At 46.4% G+C, this 19,530-nt stretch overlaps 1 protein-coding gene and 1 long non-coding RNA gene across 5 annotated transcripts in view; one reads left to right on the top strand and one right to left on the bottom strand.

Moving 5' to 3' along the window:
- Positions 1–143: 143 nt before the first annotated feature.
- LOC138111734 (uncharacterized) lies at positions 144–18,504 on the bottom strand. The gene is made up of 2 exons (XR_011151429.1): positions 17,847–18,504; positions 144–848 (listed from the first exon to the last, which is right to left on the bottom strand). It is a non-coding gene; the product is annotated as an uncharacterized lncRNA (long non-coding RNA).
- Positions 18,505–18,991: 487 nt separating this feature from the next.
- The window catches only part of SPTLC2 (serine palmitoyltransferase long chain base subunit 2), an 80,446-nt gene continuing 79,907 nt past the window's right edge, over positions 18,992–19,530 (top strand). For all 4 annotated transcript variants that reach the window (XR_011151427.1, XR_011151428.1, XM_069017976.1 and 1 more), the window contains exon 1: positions 18,992–19,108. Coding sequence is in view for 2 of the 4 variants with exons in the window: in XM_069017976.1 (XP_068874077.1) it covers positions 19,016–19,108 (93 nt within the window). In the remaining 2 variants the exon portion in view is untranslated. The remainder of the gene's footprint in view (positions 19,109–19,530) is intronic.

The following is a 19,530-nucleotide window of genomic DNA, read 5'->3' as shown; positions in this document are numbered from 1 at the left end:
GTATCTATAGGTACCACAAATAATTGCTTGTCTTCATATAGGTGCATGCTGAGATAATCTCTGTAGTTTTTAATTCATCTGAGAGGAGGTAAAGAAGAGGACATCTGGACCAATTCTGCAAGAAAATTTATGTAATGAGTTGATTACAGGAAGATAATAATGTGTTTATTTCAAAGCCACCTGGAAATGAAGCACATGGTTTACCACATGTACGCTGTTCATTATGTGATCTAGAGATAAAGCTAGCTGTCCAACAATTACTGTTTTTTTTTTTTAAATCAAGAATAAAGGGAAAATAAATCTCCAGTTAAATGAGAAAGTGCAGTGGGATGAATACTGGAAGCAGAAGAGGAAGCTGCCTGCACAAACTAAAAATTTTCAGTCCTTTTGAGAGTACTGTGCTAGAAAAGTTCAGTGTTACAAACTGGACTTTTGGCTAGTGGCCAAGACAGATTTACTGCATGGCCTCTCCATGCTGCCAGGCAGTAACTTATGGGCAAGGTAGTCCCTAAAGCTGTGCCTGCTGCTGGAATGATTCTGATCTTAAGTATTTTTCCTTTCTTTGAGAGCTTTGTTGGCAGTTTTTCCTCACTGTTTCACAGCAGATATTTCTACAGATTGTAGTAAGGTGCACCTAAGCTCCTCTGTGATGCTCTGTGCTCTGCTGAGGTAGTAGGTAGAGAGAAGCAAGTGGCTGGGTGAAGAAGCTGGGTAGGGACTGCCGAGACAGCGGCAGCATCTCAGTGGCATGGTTACAGGTCCAGGGTGAAGCTGGCCAGTATCTTATGCAGTGCAGACAGCAGCTCAGATCGGTCTTCTATTCATGTAAGTTATTCTCTGCATCACACCTGAAACAGGATAGATTTAACACAGAAAAGAGACTTGTCAGTGATAAGATTGTTTTCCACTTAATTAGGATGCAAAATTAATTGAGCTATAATTCAGTGTGCTCTAAGCATACTCTAGTTCTGATGAAATCATAAAACTTGCCTGAGTCTGAACATGTTACCTCAAAAAGTTAACAGAAGTACATGGCCTGCAGACATCAGTGATCCAGAAAAATATGTTGATAGAGGCCTCAAAAGACCCATATATAAAAGGCTTTTTTTTTAATATACTTTATGCAAGAAGAGACTTAGAGAAAACCAGTGACAGTCATCCACGGCCATTTACGGATGCCTCTGTAAATCCTAACAACCCAAGCTGGTTGAAAACAGTCTGTAGCATAATGCTATAGGTCTGGTACAAGGAGGCACAAGATGTATCTGACACAAGTTTAGCACAGTACAAAATAAGTTCCATTATTTAAAACTCAGCAAATAAAAATCACAAATACCTTAATAAAACCATTTTTGTATACAAGGAATTGAACAATGACTAAGAATATGTTCATATGTCCTCCGGTAAAGTTGAGGTGAGATAAAAGTTGCCACTCTCTAAGTGACAGCTTTGCTCATAAAAGCTGTTTTCGTGCATCATCATCTGGACAAAAAGTAAAGGACCACAGAAATGGTAGTTGAAGGGACCTCTGGAGGTGTCTAGTCCAACCTCCCACTAGGAATTACTGCTGTTGCCTACATGAGACTTGGAAACCTTCCACGATGGAGACTCTACCATTTCTTTCAGTAACTTCTGCCCAGTGCTGTCATATTCACCTTATGAAGAAATTTCACCCGAGTTTCCCAGAATACAACCTCTTATCATTCTCTCTCCTTTTTTCTTACCATCTATTACTACCAAGAGTTTGCTTCCACTTGCTTTGTAACTCTCCTACAAATAATTGAAGTCTACAGTTAGACCATCTCCCCTTAGTCTACTCTGAGACACATGGAAGAACCCTGGGAACCACAATATTTCCCCATAGATAATGTGCCTTGGACCCCCACCCTTCTTCACTTTAGCCTTGTTCAGAACCTTGTCTGATTTCAGGTGCTGCACCACTCTCTCTACTAGGGCTGGTTTCTGTTACAACAAATTGACTACTGAACCCTAGTTCCTAAACCTGCTTTTTTACAGTGTTTCCTAGATTAAATAATTTTTTCCTCCCATCTATATCATAGCAAAATAAAAGTAGTAGTTTTGTGAGGTGCAGAATGAATGAACCATGGTCCCCTATGGATTTCTGTTCCTGAAAAATTGAGTTCTCACTGAAGCTTTTCATCCAGATGAGTACTTACATGTAATTTTTTCCCATGTGATCTCCCCAGAGTTTAATACATGCACAGTGCACCCTTTTCCCAAATCAGGTATTTATAGAGTCCCTCTCCTCTAACTGGTTACCTGCTACTTGCAGGAACTTAATTTGCTGTGAAATTTATCAAATCTAATTGAAATAGACCAACAGGTTTCAGAGTTACTGGACAAGAGCATGAGGACACACCAAGTTTAACACATGCACAACCCATAAGAACATATGCTTTACTCCCTTAGGAAACCAGTCTCAAAAGGCTACATTTGTGCTCTTAATGCAAGCTGGTCTGGACTTCTATAGCAGGTCCTGCTCTGGAGGGTTCTGCTCTTGATGTCCCAGAGAGGAGAGAAACAATCTGGAATATCAGAGTAATTTTAGTCCAGCAGTCACCATCCCCATCTGGCTCCTGCTGTTATATCACCCCTCTTAGAAGGAGCTGACTGTGCACATAGACTGAACTTAATCAGCTAAATGCTTAACTCTCCAGGGTGGTAAATAAGTCTCTGGAGTACAGCAGGGAGTCAGACCTGATTCTTATTCGAAGCTAGGGCTTGTATTCAGAAAGGCAACATGGAAAGTACCACTTCCACTAGATCAGGGATGAAGGAGAGAGGGGATAAAATCTGGAAAAGCCTGTAGTAGCTTTCCCTCTTTTCAGACTAGAGGTGTTTATTCCTCTTGAGGAAGTGAAAGCTTTAACCTTGCGGAGATGCTTCCCATCTTTTTTCCCAAGTCAGTGGAGATTATTCTGTCTCTGACCTTTTCCTATAGGGCTGTTAAATGTCCTCTTCCACAAAATCCCCATGTGTACTGTACTCTCCCCTGAGCTTCTCTGTGTAGCCTGTCCCTTTTTGTCCATGTAATCACCCATTTCAGCACTGGGGTTGTGCCCTCCTTCACCATCACTCAATGCTTATTTCCTTAATTCAAGAGGTCAGTGCTGCTGCCACCTGCCCACAATGCAGCTTTTCTAAGCTGTTTCATGATCTCAAAGCTCTTCCAAAGTGTAGGTCAGGACCATTAGCCCCCAGAAATTCAGAAGCTAGGCCAGTTTATAACAAACTGTGGGGAAACTGAAATAGCGGTAATGTGAGGTGGCACTCACACTTATGTGTAGAAGTGGTGCTTAGGGACATGGTTTAGTGGTGGACTTGGCTGTCCACCACAGCCAAGGTTTAGGTTTAGCTGTTAGGTTTATGCTGGGACTCAATGATCTCAGTGGTATTTTCCAAACTAAATGATTTTATGAATCTTTGAGGCACAATGAAACACTATCCAAATATTCTTGTTGAACTATGTATAGAGAAAAAAAGGGAATCAGCCTAGAAGACATACAGTCTCTTTCTCCTCTGATGTTGAGAAGTCAGTATTTTACATTAACTTTTAGCTTCCTTCTAGGTGAATTTAAAATACTCATTCTGTATTTACCGAGGAAGGCCAGAAGAATCAATAAAGGCCTCGGCTTTCTAGAGGTGATCATCTCACCAATCATTCCTCCTCTGTTCTGTGCTAAGGGCTTAGATAAGAAGGTTTTGTTTTTGTTTTCTTTCTCCTTAACAGATAGGTTTCTTAATTAGGGTGGGGGAAAAATGACTGCAATTTTGCTGTGGCAAATTAAAACCAAAATGAGGTAGTAAAGAGCAGGATCTGGAGGGGAGGGGGGACAAGCAGAGACAGCTATTGATTTGGAAATGATGGAGTAGCCAAAAGAGAGCACACAGCCTGGAAAGGAGACTCATCTTTCAAACCACTGTTCTTGCTTAAAACAATCAATCCAGGCAATCTTTGGAGTTAGATTTGTTTCCAGACAGAATTTAAATTTTGGAAAGACTTGCTGGTTCATAATGGGATAACTTCTTACACAAATTTTGATATTATGGAGCCCGGAATCATGGAATGGAGCTGAAAAAAGTAAACCTGAGTGGAGCATCAAGACATTTTTAGCAGCAGTGTTAACAAAAAAATGTTTGGAAATAGTTTCTTCCAAGGACAAAGTGTCATTGCTCACCATGGCCTGGGCAGGCAGAGAAATGGAAAAAACCATACACTGAATATGAGACAAGCACCAAAATCGAACACAACCTCACTACCAGGTGTTGAGTAGCATGTCCCATCTTTTCTAGAACAGAGAGAATTGATTTGGCATCATCTTATCTGGTTCCAGTAGCTGAGACTAAGCTTAGGTACAGCTTTGTGCCACTCCAGTCAGCACACTTTCATTTTCACTGGCCTTTTCCCCCTTGGCTTTTCAGACAACATTCCTCTAGGGTTAGAGTCAGATGTTAGCCTGATCTTTTGTCAAATGTAACCAGCACCTGGAAAGGCTGGCAGAGAACTGCACCAATCTTGTGATGACTGGTGTGAGTTTGTCAGCTTGTTCTCATTGCTATGATGAAACCTGACTTGGCAGAACTGCTGATTGTCAGATGTCTATGACAGGTCAGGAAGATTTTAGCCACACTACTGCAAATAATCTGCAGCCATTCTAAACCCTGCTTCACACAAGCCTCTTTTCAGTCCACATAGCTGAAACACACCTCAGGCCCTTTTAAAGCAAGGCTTTTTTCCACCTTGTAGGAGAACTGTCTTCTATTCTTCACAATGACATTGCTCCATCAAATCCTCATCACAAGGGTGGTGAACAATTGGCATCTCTTTTGCTTTTGGCATAGCATGTACCTTAGCATATCTTCTAGGAGGATCTGCTCCAAGATCTTCCCAGGCATAAAGGTGAGGCTCACCAGTTCTCTAGTCCCCAGTCCTGACCTGTCAAGTATGAGTGTAGGGATATGATTGCCTCCAAGCCCTTCTGGCCCAACACTGTAATTATGCTCCAGGAGAGATCTGAGTTTGGCATGCTGTTTTGATGGTTCAGCATTTACCTGAGCTGAAAGTGGAACAAGTTTGCAGACAGGTCTTGGCTTGCATAGGAGTCTTAAGCACTGAATCAAGTCTTGCATAGTCTTATTACTACCACTGTCAAATTCACTAGCCCTTCTTCCCTTCTCCTAGATCAAAATGATAAGGAAGACATTAAAGGAATGAAGGATGTCAGGTGAGTAAGCATAAAGAAGTGAAGATATGGTATGCTCTTTTTGTCCCCGTGGCGTACTCAACCCCGCCTGCAGCTGCAAGCATCACTGCACACCATTCTGGAACAGCAGAGGGGCTCAGTGCTGAAGGCTGCAATCCTTAATTCCACAGATTTTTAATACTTCCTTTCCCTGAATTTCACATCAGAAATGCTTTTTTTTTCATGTGGTATGAAACCTACTGAGAAGCCATGGGTCCCTTCTGGAGAGTGTCTGTGCAAGTACCCTGTGTTTGATTCCATGAATATTGTTTTCTGCAGCAGAAAAGTGTAAGAGAAAGAAGCATTAGTCACATACATGCTTAATTGAGATCTAATAGCCAAGGTCAGTGCTCAGCCCAGAATAGATAGCAGAAGCCTCCTGTGATATATTTTTGTGATGAGAGGTTCATAGCACACAGACTGATCTATTATTGGGTTTCACTATGAAAAATTTAGCTATCTCCTGGAATATGCTCAAATCTATTTTGCATCAGTTCCTTGCTTTTTCATTTAAAAATATCTTTCCAATGAGACCTCATGACCATGCAAATTAGCAAGTCTGTGCTGTGTGGAAAGATTGCTGCACCTCCACTGAAGTGCAGCTATTTGTTCTTTTGCCAACCCTCTGCAAAATGACAATACCTGTTTGTCAGTGTCTAGAATGCTTTTCTGTGATTGAAACAAAAGCTCTTACAGGGAAAAGATGAGTACTCAAGGGAAGATGCTGCGATGGGCACATCAGTGAGGAGAAGCATTGGACCTTTGCCTTGAGCTGTGTTCTGCATGTCTGCAAAATACCAGTGCAGCAGAAGTGACATGATGACCTACTTGCTGGTCTATAGCACCTCCCTGGTTTCCTGTGGTACTTCAGCCTACAGGACCAGTGTGACCATCCACTTGGTTTCTTCTTTCCACCTTTTGCGTATGGGTCTGTGCAGGATGCCTCAGCGTTCCTCCCCAAACCAAGCATCTCCAAACATTTTTAGTCCACAAAGCCTTTCCTCCTTCAAGTTTTCCCCACAGACCACAAAGTAACCATCTCCCCAAACCTCTAACTGAGAACACAGGATAGACACCGTTTATAATAGCCTCACAGACCACTGAGAACTGGAGAACTGATGAAAGAAGTAAGGCTTCTGAAGATGAAAGGAGTTAAGGTCTCTGAAGATGAAATATAGAAGTCTCTGAGGAACACACCTTAGCACCTGTAGTACCTGAAAGATGGAGCTGTACTTTCCTTGCCAGGAAAACAGCATAGGACATAATTTGATCCGACTGAATAAGAACAGAGAACATGTGGGCACTAAAAGCAAGCATGAATACACTAGGTGGAAAAAAGCTTTATGTTGTGGTGCACATTTGTCTTCTGTCTGTCCTTGGAGTCTTGCAGTACCTATTGCTGGTGAGCTCCAAGCTCCTGGTGGCACCAGGACTGGAGCTCTTCACTGTGATGCTCCCTGGAGCACCTCTTGCAGCACGGGTGCGATGTCCTCCAACGCACAGGTCTCTGCACACGTGCACTTTGTGCCTAAGGGCTGGCAGCTGGCTCACACCTCACTGCTCCTGAGGTCACTAAGTGGATGCACAGTGCAAGAACCATACTGTGTCACAGTAATTCGAACCACACCCCTTCTGTCTTTGCAGTGCAGTAGTGACCAGTGTAGGAGGTGCCCAGACAGTGGCCCCCTTCTACTGAAAGATGGAGTGTGCAGAAACCACCCCATATCCCAGTGTTTACCACTCTCCCACTCTGGAGATGGGGCAGCATGGTCCTCACCCTTTCTGAAAAGTGGGGGAGAGAGAATTTGGGGGTTTTAGAGCAATGCACAAACATTATTGCCTGGAAGTCTGGCATCTGTCAGGGAGAGGAGTGCGGTCGCCATGGTAATTCTTCGCCTCATTTAACTGCAAAGTGACCCGGTGTGGTTCTTTGTAGCCCCTCCCAGCACAGCAACCCCCTGCCCGTGGCCCACAGCTACACTACACATCCCCTGCTGGGCCACACCGCTGCCGTAGATGATACACAACATGGATGTGCTGAGCAATTCACACTCCTTCAGCTCTCTCCCCCTCACATCACCTATGCCTCTGGATAACCACACAGTCCCTGCTCCTACAACTATAGGTCCTTCTATTGCACAGGCATAAGATGCTTTGGGAACACAAGATCAACACATGCTCAGCTAGGCACCAAAAGATGCACCCACCCTATCTCCCCCAGCCTTGCCACCACACCTGCCTCCAGCTCTTGTACATTTTATTCTTAGATGCATTTTGTTTTCATGCTGTGGCATGAACAAGGAATAAATTAATCTTTGTCCTATTCATTTTTCTCTGTTTCTGTCTCTGACCAAAAAAAGAAATGTCCCTGAAAAGCAGGTTTATAAGGAGAAACCTGGGTGCCTCTCTGCAGAGCCAGCTCATGGGAAGCTGGTGATCAGGTCACTTGGTGCTCCTGACTGGACCCTGCTGCTCACATTTCTTGGCAGGTAACTATAGGAAATCATCTCAGTACTGTTTCTCCTCAAAGTGCAGGTCCCTGCAGGATCTCCAGGAGGCAAGGAGAAACTCCTCAGCCATATATACATGACAGCTTCAGCTAACAGGGCCCATGGGAGTCAGCAGGCAGGGACTTAGTGAAGCCTCAAGTTCCCATATTGCATGGTGTAAGTGTCCTTTTCTACCTTGTGCAGTGGTGAGTTTTAACAAGCATGTAGCAAAGGCACACAGCCAGGGGTGACCCATCACTGACAGTAACAGTCACCTGAGTCTGACAGGGTTGCTAACAACCAAGACCCACTTGTTGCCACTTCACAGCTTATGTGCTCTATGCATGTGGCCTACAAAATGCTATTTGAAGTGCTTCAGGCAAAACATGTCCTTTAGAGAGCTAGCAGGGTTGCCTGCCCATATGCTTTTGTATCTTCATTCCTCTTCATAAATCTTTCAAGCTTGCCGACTTCAGCTTGCTTTCTCCCAAGGTCCCCTGCCCTTCCTAAAAGCACCTCAATGTCACCATCCTCAAGCCTGAATGCCCTAATCTGAGTATGATCCAGCTAACACAACCAGACATCTGTATATGTGTGAGGAGAAAACTGAAATGAGATTTCCCCACCTGACTGCCCATCATTTCTGAACAAGACATCTCCAGTTCTCTCAGGACTGGTCAGGGTTGCACATCTCATCCTCCCCTATCTCCAGGAAGTGACAATTCACTTTCCCACCCTCGTTCCCCTCTCACCCCATCCCCATCACTGCTACCTGCACACTTGGCTGTGGCTGAGCTCACATGCCTCCGAAGGCGCTGGCCCTGCTTTTAGCCCTGCAGAGGAGGTGGGACACAGGCAGATCCACGGTGCTTGCAGAGCCCACAGCTAACAGCTGGGGCTGCTCCAGCCCAGAGAAAGCCCCTAATGCCTGAGCACACACTTCCCTCTTATGGCCATGCCCGATACAGCAACCACGCAGGCCTGCAGCATCTTCACTGGAGATGTGATTTTTCTATGAATATTTATGAATTACCTATAAATTATACCTACGAAACATTTCCCGTAGTTTCCTCTTACACCTGTTGGACACAGACATGTCTCCCCTGCACTCGAGGCTCAAACACAGCATGAGCTTTGCATCCCTGTCTGGCTGCTGCTGATCAACACACTGTGCACAGTGTGAGTGGGAGACACGAGTGCTCAGTCCTGCCTGCAGCATCACACTGTCTCTCTGATGGAAGCCCGAGTATCAATCCCTGGTCCTGGGGTAGATTTCCCCTCTTGGTAGTGCACAGCCTCTAACATTTTTCATCTCCTCTAGTTAAGTTTTACTTCCTTTGACTTTGGAGGGAAAGTTTTTAACTACCTAGTTATGGGCAATTAAAGACTCTGTTCAATTTCTCCCTTGCCCCATTTCACTGTATGGCAAAGTCTCTCTCTTCTATCTATAATAATACCCTTGCCAAAAGAAGAGAAAGCAGCCTTCTGTTTTCCTGTACTGACCTTTTTTTCTGGACTGAGCTTCAAGTTCTTTCTGAGCTCCCATCACCCCTTATACCAGATTTTGTAATTCAAAAGCAGTTTGCTGCACAGATGGGGTAGTTTCCCCTTATGTCTAATCCATGGCCACCTTCCTCCAGCCACCAAACCACTTCAGTTCACAGACCTGAAGAAAATTTTCCATGGGATAATTTTCTGCTGGATGAATTGAACTGACTCACTCTGCAAGTAGAAAGTTAAGCACTTAAAAAAAAAAAAAAAAAGCTCCTTTAGCCATGTCTTTTGCCAACTTGTCTATCTTCTTCCTTGATTCATTTTTTCTATAGAGATGTAGGAAAATAAGAACCTGAAAAACTGTGCTTGGTATTTGAAAGGTAACAAATTGCTCCTTCCTTCCTCTCCAACCCTTCCTTCCTCTCCAAGCTAAGGTTTGGTCACTGCTCAGGTGCTAGAGCACTGTCCTCACTGTCTCTCTTCTCTACAGTATGCTGTCCTCTCATGTGCCATCTTTGTAATAGCATCAGTACAGGATGAAATGAAAGCTATCAACAAAGACATTTTCCAGGGAACACCATTTTTAGTTCTGTTCTTCTCACAGGAAGAGGTGAATAAAGAGGAACCTGTCCAGTCTCCTGCAGTACTAACAGCACTGTCAGAAGCAGCAGCAGCAGTTATGTTGCCCTTGAAGTCAGCCATAGCAGCTTGATCATGCTCTGCTGGGCTCTGGGCCCTTTACCAGAGTTTCTCAGAGTGCTCCACAGCCACTGATAAAGTGAGACCATATCTGTCTGCTCTGAGCCTGTTTGCCAGGGTTCTGATGGGAAGAGGGTAACCTCCATAATGCTAATAGATAGTTCCAGATCCTCAAAAGTATTTAAGCACCTAGAAAGAAGTTAGAAATTAAAATACTATGGGCCTCGAGGTCCTAATGAGGATGTAGTTATATTGGTGTTCAATCTTTTTGCTGATACAGCTGATGGTGCTCGGTAAAGTTCTGCTCAAAAAAGAGCCTCATTCTGCTGACATAAGCTGCCTGCACACAAGGAGGGCTTCACTGCTACAGCTCTGCTGCTACAGCGATATCACATGCATTTACATGTAAATTAGGGCTTTGTTTATACCGCACAGATGCAGCCTTTCACTTCATCCTGGATGGGGAAGGGGGGCAGGGACAGTAATGGTCTCACTACTCTCATTTTATGGACTAAGAAAGCAAGGCACAAACAAAATGAACTCACTAGTTCAATATCACCCAACATGGGTGTCAGAAAAGGCAGAGATCCTCTTCATAGTTTACAACCATGGGACTGTTTTTTACTGTAGAAAGGGGGAGATGAGTCATCACTTGGCTCACAAGAGCCTCATCATTATGTGAGGTCAAACTCCTGATGTGTTTGAGATGGAGGCATTAGGAATGAATACACCAAGGAACCCTGAACACAGGGCATGGAGGCCTGTTCAGACGCACCGTCAGAAACTAACTGAACCTGAGACCTAATGTTGCTTCTGCACTGCTGCCCACTCACCAACATGAGTGGCAACAGGCATGGGTGACAGTGAATGTCCATGGAGGATGGACATGAAAGCTGAAGCAGCACAGGTGATTAACTACACACCACAGGAACCAAATATGAGATCAGAAGCGACAGAGATTACCTTGCTTCCAACTACTGCTGCCCAAGTAAATACGCACTGACTGCACCTCCATTCTGCCAGTACTTCTGTATCTTGACACCAGACCCTGTTAGGCCATATTTCCATTTACAAAAGCCAACATAAGCCAAGAATGATGAAATAACTGATCACATCTCAGCCATTCATTCCCAAACATGCCTCTGCATTCCCAAACGCTGCTGTACTAAACCATGTATCTGACATGGATACAAGGTGAATTGCATTGTGGGACCAAACTAATCATTTTTTCTGGCAAGGTTAACTTGTATCAGCTTCTCTCAGTGGCAAGTACAAGGTTCCTGAGCTACAGCCTTTGTTGGTCCAACAGTGCCAGTAAGCAACCTAGAAAAACACAAAAACCACACAGTTCCACTGTGATGGCATAAACAAAGGTCCAAAATTCAGGCTCCAGAAGAAGCAGCTCGTGTCATGTGAAAAGGGGAGATTTCCTCAACCCTTAGTGTGGGGAGATTTACTTCACCCTTAGTGTTTGATTTGTCTGTCAACACCCCAGGAAAGTCGAGATCCTTGTGCCTGACCAGTCTGTCAGAGTCCTGTTAGGACAACCCTTCACTGAACAGTCCTGCTGGATCGGAGCGTGGTTCCACTGACTTAGAGAGGGACACGCACCATAAGCATAAGGGAGACCCCTCAGTGGGTCTTCCTCTTTATTTCAGTACACTACCTGCTTCTGGTGACTTCTAGTGCCCATGAAGGACACTCACTAACAGTTTATGGAATAACGCTCTTTATTAATATAAAATTGTGACAGGTTAAGGTTTGATGGGTGCTGGTGATAGTATCTGACTGCAAAAACATATTCAAAGCAGTGCACAGAAAAGCTCTAATCCCCATTAAAATATTCAGCATGCATAGTTTGATTCTCACCCAATAGGCATCTCCACAGCGGAGAAGGCAAGTTCAGCCCGTTGCCTGGTCCCAGCAGTTATGATGGAGTCTTCCCTAACTTTTCCCCTACTCTCAACTTACTTTTATACTACTACTCTACACTTAGGTGGAGCTTGAGTGACTCCAGTCATACATACCGCTGTTACTGATTGGTGTAAAATTCTCTCACTTTGTTTTTAAAGATACAGTCAAGAATACAGAGCACATGCCCAGTGAAGGGTGGTCGTACCTTGGGGGCAGGTAACTTTGGGGTGGAGGTGTGTGTTAATATTACAATTAGGCTATAATGACCCAAGTTCATCCAAGGGGAATGATTTCACCACAGCTGTTGGCTCAGCAGCAAGATAATCTCTTGTCTCCCTTGGCTGACAAGTGTTACGCAGTTTCTCGGCTGCAAAGTGCCATCGAGTTCCCCTCCCTGCAAGGATTTCAACAGAGCCCACATGAGGTGACTCCACTCCACCCTCTGTTCCATCCCCCTTGCTATGGTTGCAGACTGTGGGTATGGGGAACCATCGTGGAGTAGGTGTTGAGCATGCCAACCGCATTCCGTCCAGGGAGCAACAGCTGTGTTTCACTCTATAATTTCCATACCGTTATAACCTCTGTTAAGCTGTGAATATAACCTCTCAGTTTCCTCTGATATTACCCCCAGACATCTCTCCACAACTGAGTGAAATGCAGTGAAAGTGGATGGATGTTACTGCTGGCCTTAAGTTGGCTGTAAGATAACAGTCTAGTTCTGTTGCAGAGAAACAGCCATCTCCATTCCAAAACACTGCCCAAGTCACTGCCCAAAGGAGGGCCAAATATCCAGAAAATTGAATTGAGGAGGGTGGGATGGGAACAGATACGAGTTTCTAACTGCAGTTTTGTACTGCACTTAGAAGTCTTGGGGACAGGGGACATAAGTAAAAGCAGATAAAGCATAGGAGGCTCCAAACAAAGCTAGGACAATCTTGGTAGTCAGTCCTGACTAAAACCTAGAGAAAAACAGCTCTTTATTATGGTCTGAAAAAGGTGTGGTGGTGCATGCCCCCTTCCTCCCCACCTCTGGGTGCACTATCATCTGAGAAATGCTTGTTAGGCCTCAGCCTTTACCAACAGCACCTGGGCTCAGCTCCTCTTGAGCTTATCAGAAACACTGTCTGCTCCCAGGAACTCATGCTAATGAGCTCCCGCTTTTTAACAAACAGCCCTGGAAACTTACTTTTCTTGCCCAAATAACAACCCAAGTGGAACTTTTCTTTGAAAGTTTGATAGCAAAACCAACCAGAATTGCAGCCAGGATAGAAAATTACTATGGCTAAAGTCAACTCCCTTGTGACCCTATGAAGAGCAGTCCTAAGTGAGACCCTCTGAGCTCTCCAGGACTGCAGTGGGCTGTGACCAGCAATCTCCCTCTGAGTGGGGTCTCTCAGAGCTCACAAACTTTCACGTCTGCTATACTTGGATGACTGCTGCTGATTGCCGACAAAGGAGCTGATATCTCCACTCCTTGAAGCTCAACCCTTTGCCCATTGAAAAGATGCAAAGGCATCCAACATTGAGTATTTCACTGAATTAGAGGGGAATTTTTCACAGGCGTATCCCTTGTACATACTCCTTTAAGTCTCTGTGCATGCAAGTGTGAATATGCAATAGCAAATGTACTATGAAGGTTGTTCTCCTACATTTTTAAGTACTTTAGATTAATAAGTAAGTTAGGCATGTGAGTCATTGTGCTATAGTAAATTCTATAGAATTTTTTGTTAAACTGCTTAGATTATGTTATCAGTTCAGTGCTGTTAAGTTTAAACCTTTGGTCAAACCTGGGGCTAAGTTTGGTACGGGTGTCCACTCTAAACCTTATGACTCAACAGGAGGGTCTCTCTTATTTGTTTTTATTCTTACCCTTTTCCCATCTCCAGCCTCCATGTAGATAATTTTTTGTTGGTTTAGACTGACTGATTTTTACATCTTGCTCTGATTTTCTCTGTGTGCTTTAACCACCTAGTAAGTAGTAGAGTGAAGCTTGCCAATGAACTTTGTTGTGCTTTCACTTTAATATTAAACCTGCTTTTGCTGATACTTTTCCCAGTGATTCTTTGAGCAACCTAAAACACACTTTTGTGACAGAAGGCTGGAGCCATGAGCAAGGAAATAGTGCCCTGCTGTTTGATTTCCTTACACCATTAGAAATATAACATTATATGCATTTTGTAAATAATAAAAAAGGTAAATACAGTTATCCGCTTCTCTCCTAATGAAGGATTAAACTTTTGCCACTTATATGTATGTATTAAAAGGAATAACAACTACAGGGGGTTAAATTCGTCTGTCATTTATCCCCTTTGCCACACTGGAATCCCTCACATACCCTGTTCTGCTGGCTAACACCCTGATCCTAACAGATATCATCCCCTCTGTTTTCTTGTGGCTCATCAGACCCATGCTCATACACATTCTTCAGTCTCTGGTGTATCTTCTCTGATATCTTGCACCTCTGATCATAAACCTCCTATCCTGACTCCTTCCCCATTTCACAACAAAAACATTATGCAAGTCTCGTTGGCTAGCCTGGCTTCTCCAGGCAAACAGACAACAGCAAACAGTTCACTGTGTTTAGAAATTCTGGTCCAAGTCAGTGCCCAAATACAGGTTCAGTCAAGGCTGCATTGTAAAAAAGAGGAGAAAGTAGTCTGAACAGTCTTTTTAGTATTACATAGCTTTGAAGGTTAAAATATTTCCAGAATAGCGTTATTTTCCAAGCCAGTGAAACAGAAGCTGTAGAGAGCCTAGAACTGTTGCATTCACAGCAGAAGGTGTTAAGGACAGGGAGGGTCTCTCCTGGAGCAGAAACATGATTCTCAGCACAGTTAAATTTGAACCAACCAACTCCATTCTTTAGAAATATGTACCTGCCTACTCCTGCCCCCACCAGAAGGAAGCAATCTGCTGTGGGCATTGATGGTTTACCTTTAACTTATAAAGATATGCTGAGGACAAATGATGGTCATTCCTACACCAGGCTAGCCAACCTTCCAAGCACTGCCTCTCCATCTTTCCATGAAGTTTAGCTAGGGGCTTACCGAGTTTTCCTGAGCATAACTATCTGCTTTCTTCAAGGCTGTGAGGTCCCCGAAGAGCTTTCCACACTTTTGCTAATTCTTCACCTATGCTACAGGCTGCTCTGAGAGGGTACAGTCTACATTCTTCAGGTACATTCTGCCATTCAGACCCAAGCTTAAAACCAAGGTTCCCTGCTGCCCTGGAGGCATTTTGCAGCACAGTCCCTGTGCCTTCAGTGCTAGGGTACTGTAACCATGACAGAAACACAGGACACAGTAACACCTCACAGCACTGCATTGTCCTGGTCAAACTGCAGCCTTTTCAGCTACACCTTCAGCATTTTCTGCTTACTTCAGCCTGCACCTGGAGACTGTAGAAGAGGAGAAAAGACACCTGAAGAATGTAGACTGTTCCCTCTCAGAGTAGACTGTCTGCTATTATCTGCCTTGAATGCAATTGCTGAGCCATTGCTTTTTCTGCCTCTGAATTGCAAATATAGAAGTCAAAGGCTTAGGTTTATTTCTGACTACAGCTGCCTTGTGACCTTCCATCAAGACTCTCTGCATACCTTGCATCATTCAGACGCCCAGTTTTGTGTCAGTTTTCAGTTCTCCCTTTTCTCAAAGGAAATTCTTCCCCTCAGTCACAGCTCTGATGAGTTCTGATGATCCCTTAGCAGCGCAGAAGGCCCTTGTTCTCTCTGCTTGGGACATTGGAGCGGTAAATTTTCTGCTACTTTGTCCCAGTGGCTACCCAATAGCTCCTTCCTGAACTTGCCCTTCTGCCATCTCCAAAGTTCACAACTCTCCTCTCTGATCCCCAAACCTACAGATGGTTAGAACAGTACTCACAGACTCAGACCAGTGATGTAAGCTTTTTGTTGACATGAGCCTGCTATGCAACAATCCCTGCCTGTCTTGACTTGTTACTTATGGTCTACTCTTCCTTTTGACTCATTAATTTTTTGATACAGTCCTTTGCTTTGTTCAGTTGGCAGAGTAAGGCCCTTTGCCAGTTCATTGGAATAGTATCCATGAAAACTTAAAATGTAACTTAAAACTGGAATTTGCTCTTCAGATTTTGTTTGGCTTCTCTATTTTGCAACTGCCGAGTCCAGAGGCACAAGCTGCAGCCACCTGTGTACACAGGTGTCTTGTGCAGCGCACAGAGTTGCCCCCAGGTGTGATTCCAAGAGCTCTGTGGGATGTGTTTGGTGCTGCCTGTGGCAGTAGCTGTGCCCTGGGATGGCATCCCTATGCTGGGACTTGTCTCCGTGGATATCCTGGACTCTTCTGTCATTGTGACCCCAGTGTGAGCATGGCCTTCCATGTCCCCAGCACTGTGCTGGAAGGGACCAGATGCTCCTCAAACCCCAGGTTATGCTGGCCCCATGCTCAGGGCAGGGTGAGGTCCCTCTGTGCAGGGGAGCACTGCAGCTGCTGTGTGAGACTGTAAAGTCCTGCATAAGATAAACAGTAGCTCCCTTAATGTTATTTACATTTCCTAAACCAAAACTGAAACCATCACATTCTAAGGGTTCATGTTAGCTGGGTTCAAGGACAGATGAAGAGACCAGTCTGCAGGTACCTACATGTGAAAAAGGTTTATGCTTCAATAGATAACACAGCAGTGAGATCCAGTGCCTGTCAGGCAAAGCAGCTTATCCTCTCCAGAAGTAAGGCATTAGCAGGTGAAACTCCTCCCTGTGCAGGTGGGCAGGGAGTGGAGAGTGCTGCCCCACATATGCCCTATGAGTGCAGACAGGTGGACCATCTGCACCTCATGGCAAAAACTAGTCAGTATAATTTAACCTGTTCTGTTCAAAGGGAGAGGAGGGAGGAGGAAAATGCTTATAGCCAACTATGGCAACAGCAGAAAAAATCCTTCAAAAAGTTCTACAGTATGTGGGCCCCTAATACAATTCTCTCTTTCTTGCTCATTTTTTTTTCATATTTATTAGTTTCTTCATAGGTAACTTCAACTCTGCAAAAGCCCTCCACTGCTCATCCAGAAATAAATCTCCCGTGTCTCTTCCCCACCAGTGCTCCTCCCTGGACCTACACTGACGGTCCACTGGCGCAAGCACTCAAGTACTAAACGGGTGTTTGCTGCTTTGATCCCAAGGTCCTTCCTAGTAACACCAGTGTCCCCCATGGTCCCAACTTGCAACACAAAAGATGGGACATGGCCCAGCCCCTCTCTTACTGCATATCAAACCAGGTGAAAAAAGCTTACTGCTGAGGCAAGTCCATACCTGCTTCAGTGGCAGTTCAGATATGGGAGTGGCCACAGACAGCAAGAAAAGGAACAAGGCCAAACACCCAGCTTGCACTTGTTACTCTGAGACTGTGTTTGTACCCCGCATTACAAAAAGCCCTCTTATCCAAAGGTGACGTGGAGACGTGAAGCAGACTGGGCACGAACTGCTGCCTACAAATAGGCTGAAACCTGGCCTTCCTGAGGGAAGAAAAACGACTGCCTTTCACAGAAGCTAATTCACTTGTTAGGTACTGCATGTTCATATCAAATTTGCAATAAGATCCGTGACAAAGGCTCCAAGATGTAACTATAATACAAAAAAAACCTATCAATAGCAGCAAATCAGAGAGAAAAGGATGAGACCATTCTCTTGAATTCATCTGCTTGAACCTGATAACTCTTCATTTTGTTTTTTCCCCGTTGCTAAGTGCTAAGAAAAACCACAGCCCTTCCAAGTATCAAAGGTCACACTCTTCCATCTCTTCCGTGTGTGATTAAACATGTCAGGCTGTTTTCTTTTTGCCAATTAACACTCTGCAGCTCCCCACTCCCTCACCAGGATGCATACAGGTATTTAATAGCGCACAAATACAGAAGCTTTGTGGTTTCCTTCTGGCCTTGTCTGCGTGATGTTTGGTCACCCAAACTGTACTGAGGTTGGTAACACCTATCCCCGAACTAAATAAGGAATTTAATTTACCTGGTATTTAAAGGAAGTACAGCTTTCCAAACCCTGTCAGGAAACACGTTTGCACATAAACCTAATATGGTTTTTAAACAGAGCCGTGGGCAGAGCGAACAGCCAGCCAGCTCCAGCTGTCGGGGGCGATACAGCCCAGCAGGGCGGCCAGGCTCACACCAGTCTTCCGCCCAAGTGTACATCCTGTTGGGTTAAGCTCTGCCCGAGGCTTGTCTGCAGGCTTCCCTGCAAGGCCCTTCGATGTCCTCGCGGACTCCGGCCGGGATACATCTCTCCCGAGTGCTGGCAAGGGCATTACAGTAACTACGTCTGATCTCCTTTCCGGACCTTTCCGGAGCTCTCACCCGGGGCTCTCCGTCGGCTCCGACGGATGATCTCATCAGGACACAGCCCGAGGCGTCTCGGGCCAGCCCTCCAGGTCTCGGAGGAACCGCTTCATCAGCTCCCTCAACACGAAGCAGCGAAGGGCTCCCCGCTGCCCTCACCCCGCCCCGGCCTTCACCCTGCTCTAGCCACCGGCGTGCCCGAGGCAGGGCTGCCGGTTTCCCGGCGTGGATGGTGACGGCAGCAGCACCAACCCGCGCCGCTCTGGGCCCCTCCCCACCGCGTGCGGAAAGGCGCTCACGGGCGCTCCGGAGCGGGACGAGAAGGGCGAGGCGGCTTCACGCGGCCCTGTCCCTGTCCCTGTCCCTGTCGCCACCGCCGCCACGCGCCCCCCGGGCCCGGCCCTGCCCGCGCCCGCCCCGGCCCATTGGCTGCCGCCTCCGCCCCGCCCCACCCTCCCTCCGCCATTGGACGGACGCCGCGGCTCACTCGCGCCTCTCCCGCGGCCTCGAGCTGTGATTGGCTAGCTATTTCCCGTCCCTCCGTTCCCGGTCCCATCTCTGCCAAGTGATTGGACAATGCTCACGCCCTGGCTCCGCCTCCCCGCGAGCGTTCCGCTTTGCGATTGGGCGAGCCGCTCCCTTCGCCTCGCTCCCCTCCCACCCGGGCGCCGCGCGGGCTCTCATTGGGCCCTGTCCGCCCGCCTCGCACGCGCGCCGGCGCGTCCAGGCGGGGCCCGTCCCCTCGCGTGACGCCCGCGCCGGCGATTGGGGGAGCGCGGGCCGCGCTTCCGGTGCGGCGCGGCCGGGCGGGGACGGCGGAGCGGGCGCGGCGGGGCCGGCGCGATGGAGCGGCCCGAGCGGCCCCGCGCCAACGGCTGCGGCGGCGCCCACGGCGCGCTCCGCAACGGCTTCGTCCGCGGCCCGCCAGGCACCCAGGTGTGCGCCGGGGAGGGGGGCGCCGGGGCGGGCGGGGGGCGCGGCGGCGGGACCCCGGGAGGCACCGAGGTGTGGCTGTGAGGGATGTCGGCAGAACCCAGGTGGTTTGTGTCGCCGGCCCTCGCCTGGGGAGAAAGGGCAGCGCCCGGGGGCTACTCGCTTACCGCACTGGTGGCGGCATGTGAAATGACTGACCCTCGAGTCACGGCTGTAACTTTACTGCAAGGCTTTTGGTGGTGGCAGAGCTTTGAACTTAAACCTCGCTATACCGCACTAGGTCTGTGCTTTAGAAGAAAAGGCTTTAGCAGTTCTTCACCGCTGTTTTGTTGTTGTAGGTGCGATGCACTGGGCTGTGGGTACAAGTAGCGTTGAGCAGGGACTTCCCTGTAGAGCAGAGTTGGAGGTTGATGCAGCACTTCCCA

This window comes from Aphelocoma coerulescens, chromosome 5 (assembly GCF_041296385.1).
Source record: "Aphelocoma coerulescens isolate FSJ_1873_10779 chromosome 5, UR_Acoe_1.0, whole genome shotgun sequence".
Taxonomy (NCBI): domain Eukaryota; kingdom Metazoa; phylum Chordata; class Aves; order Passeriformes; family Corvidae; genus Aphelocoma; species Aphelocoma coerulescens.
Note: the sequence above shows the minus strand (reverse complement) of the source record. Positions and strands in the feature narration are given on the sequence as shown.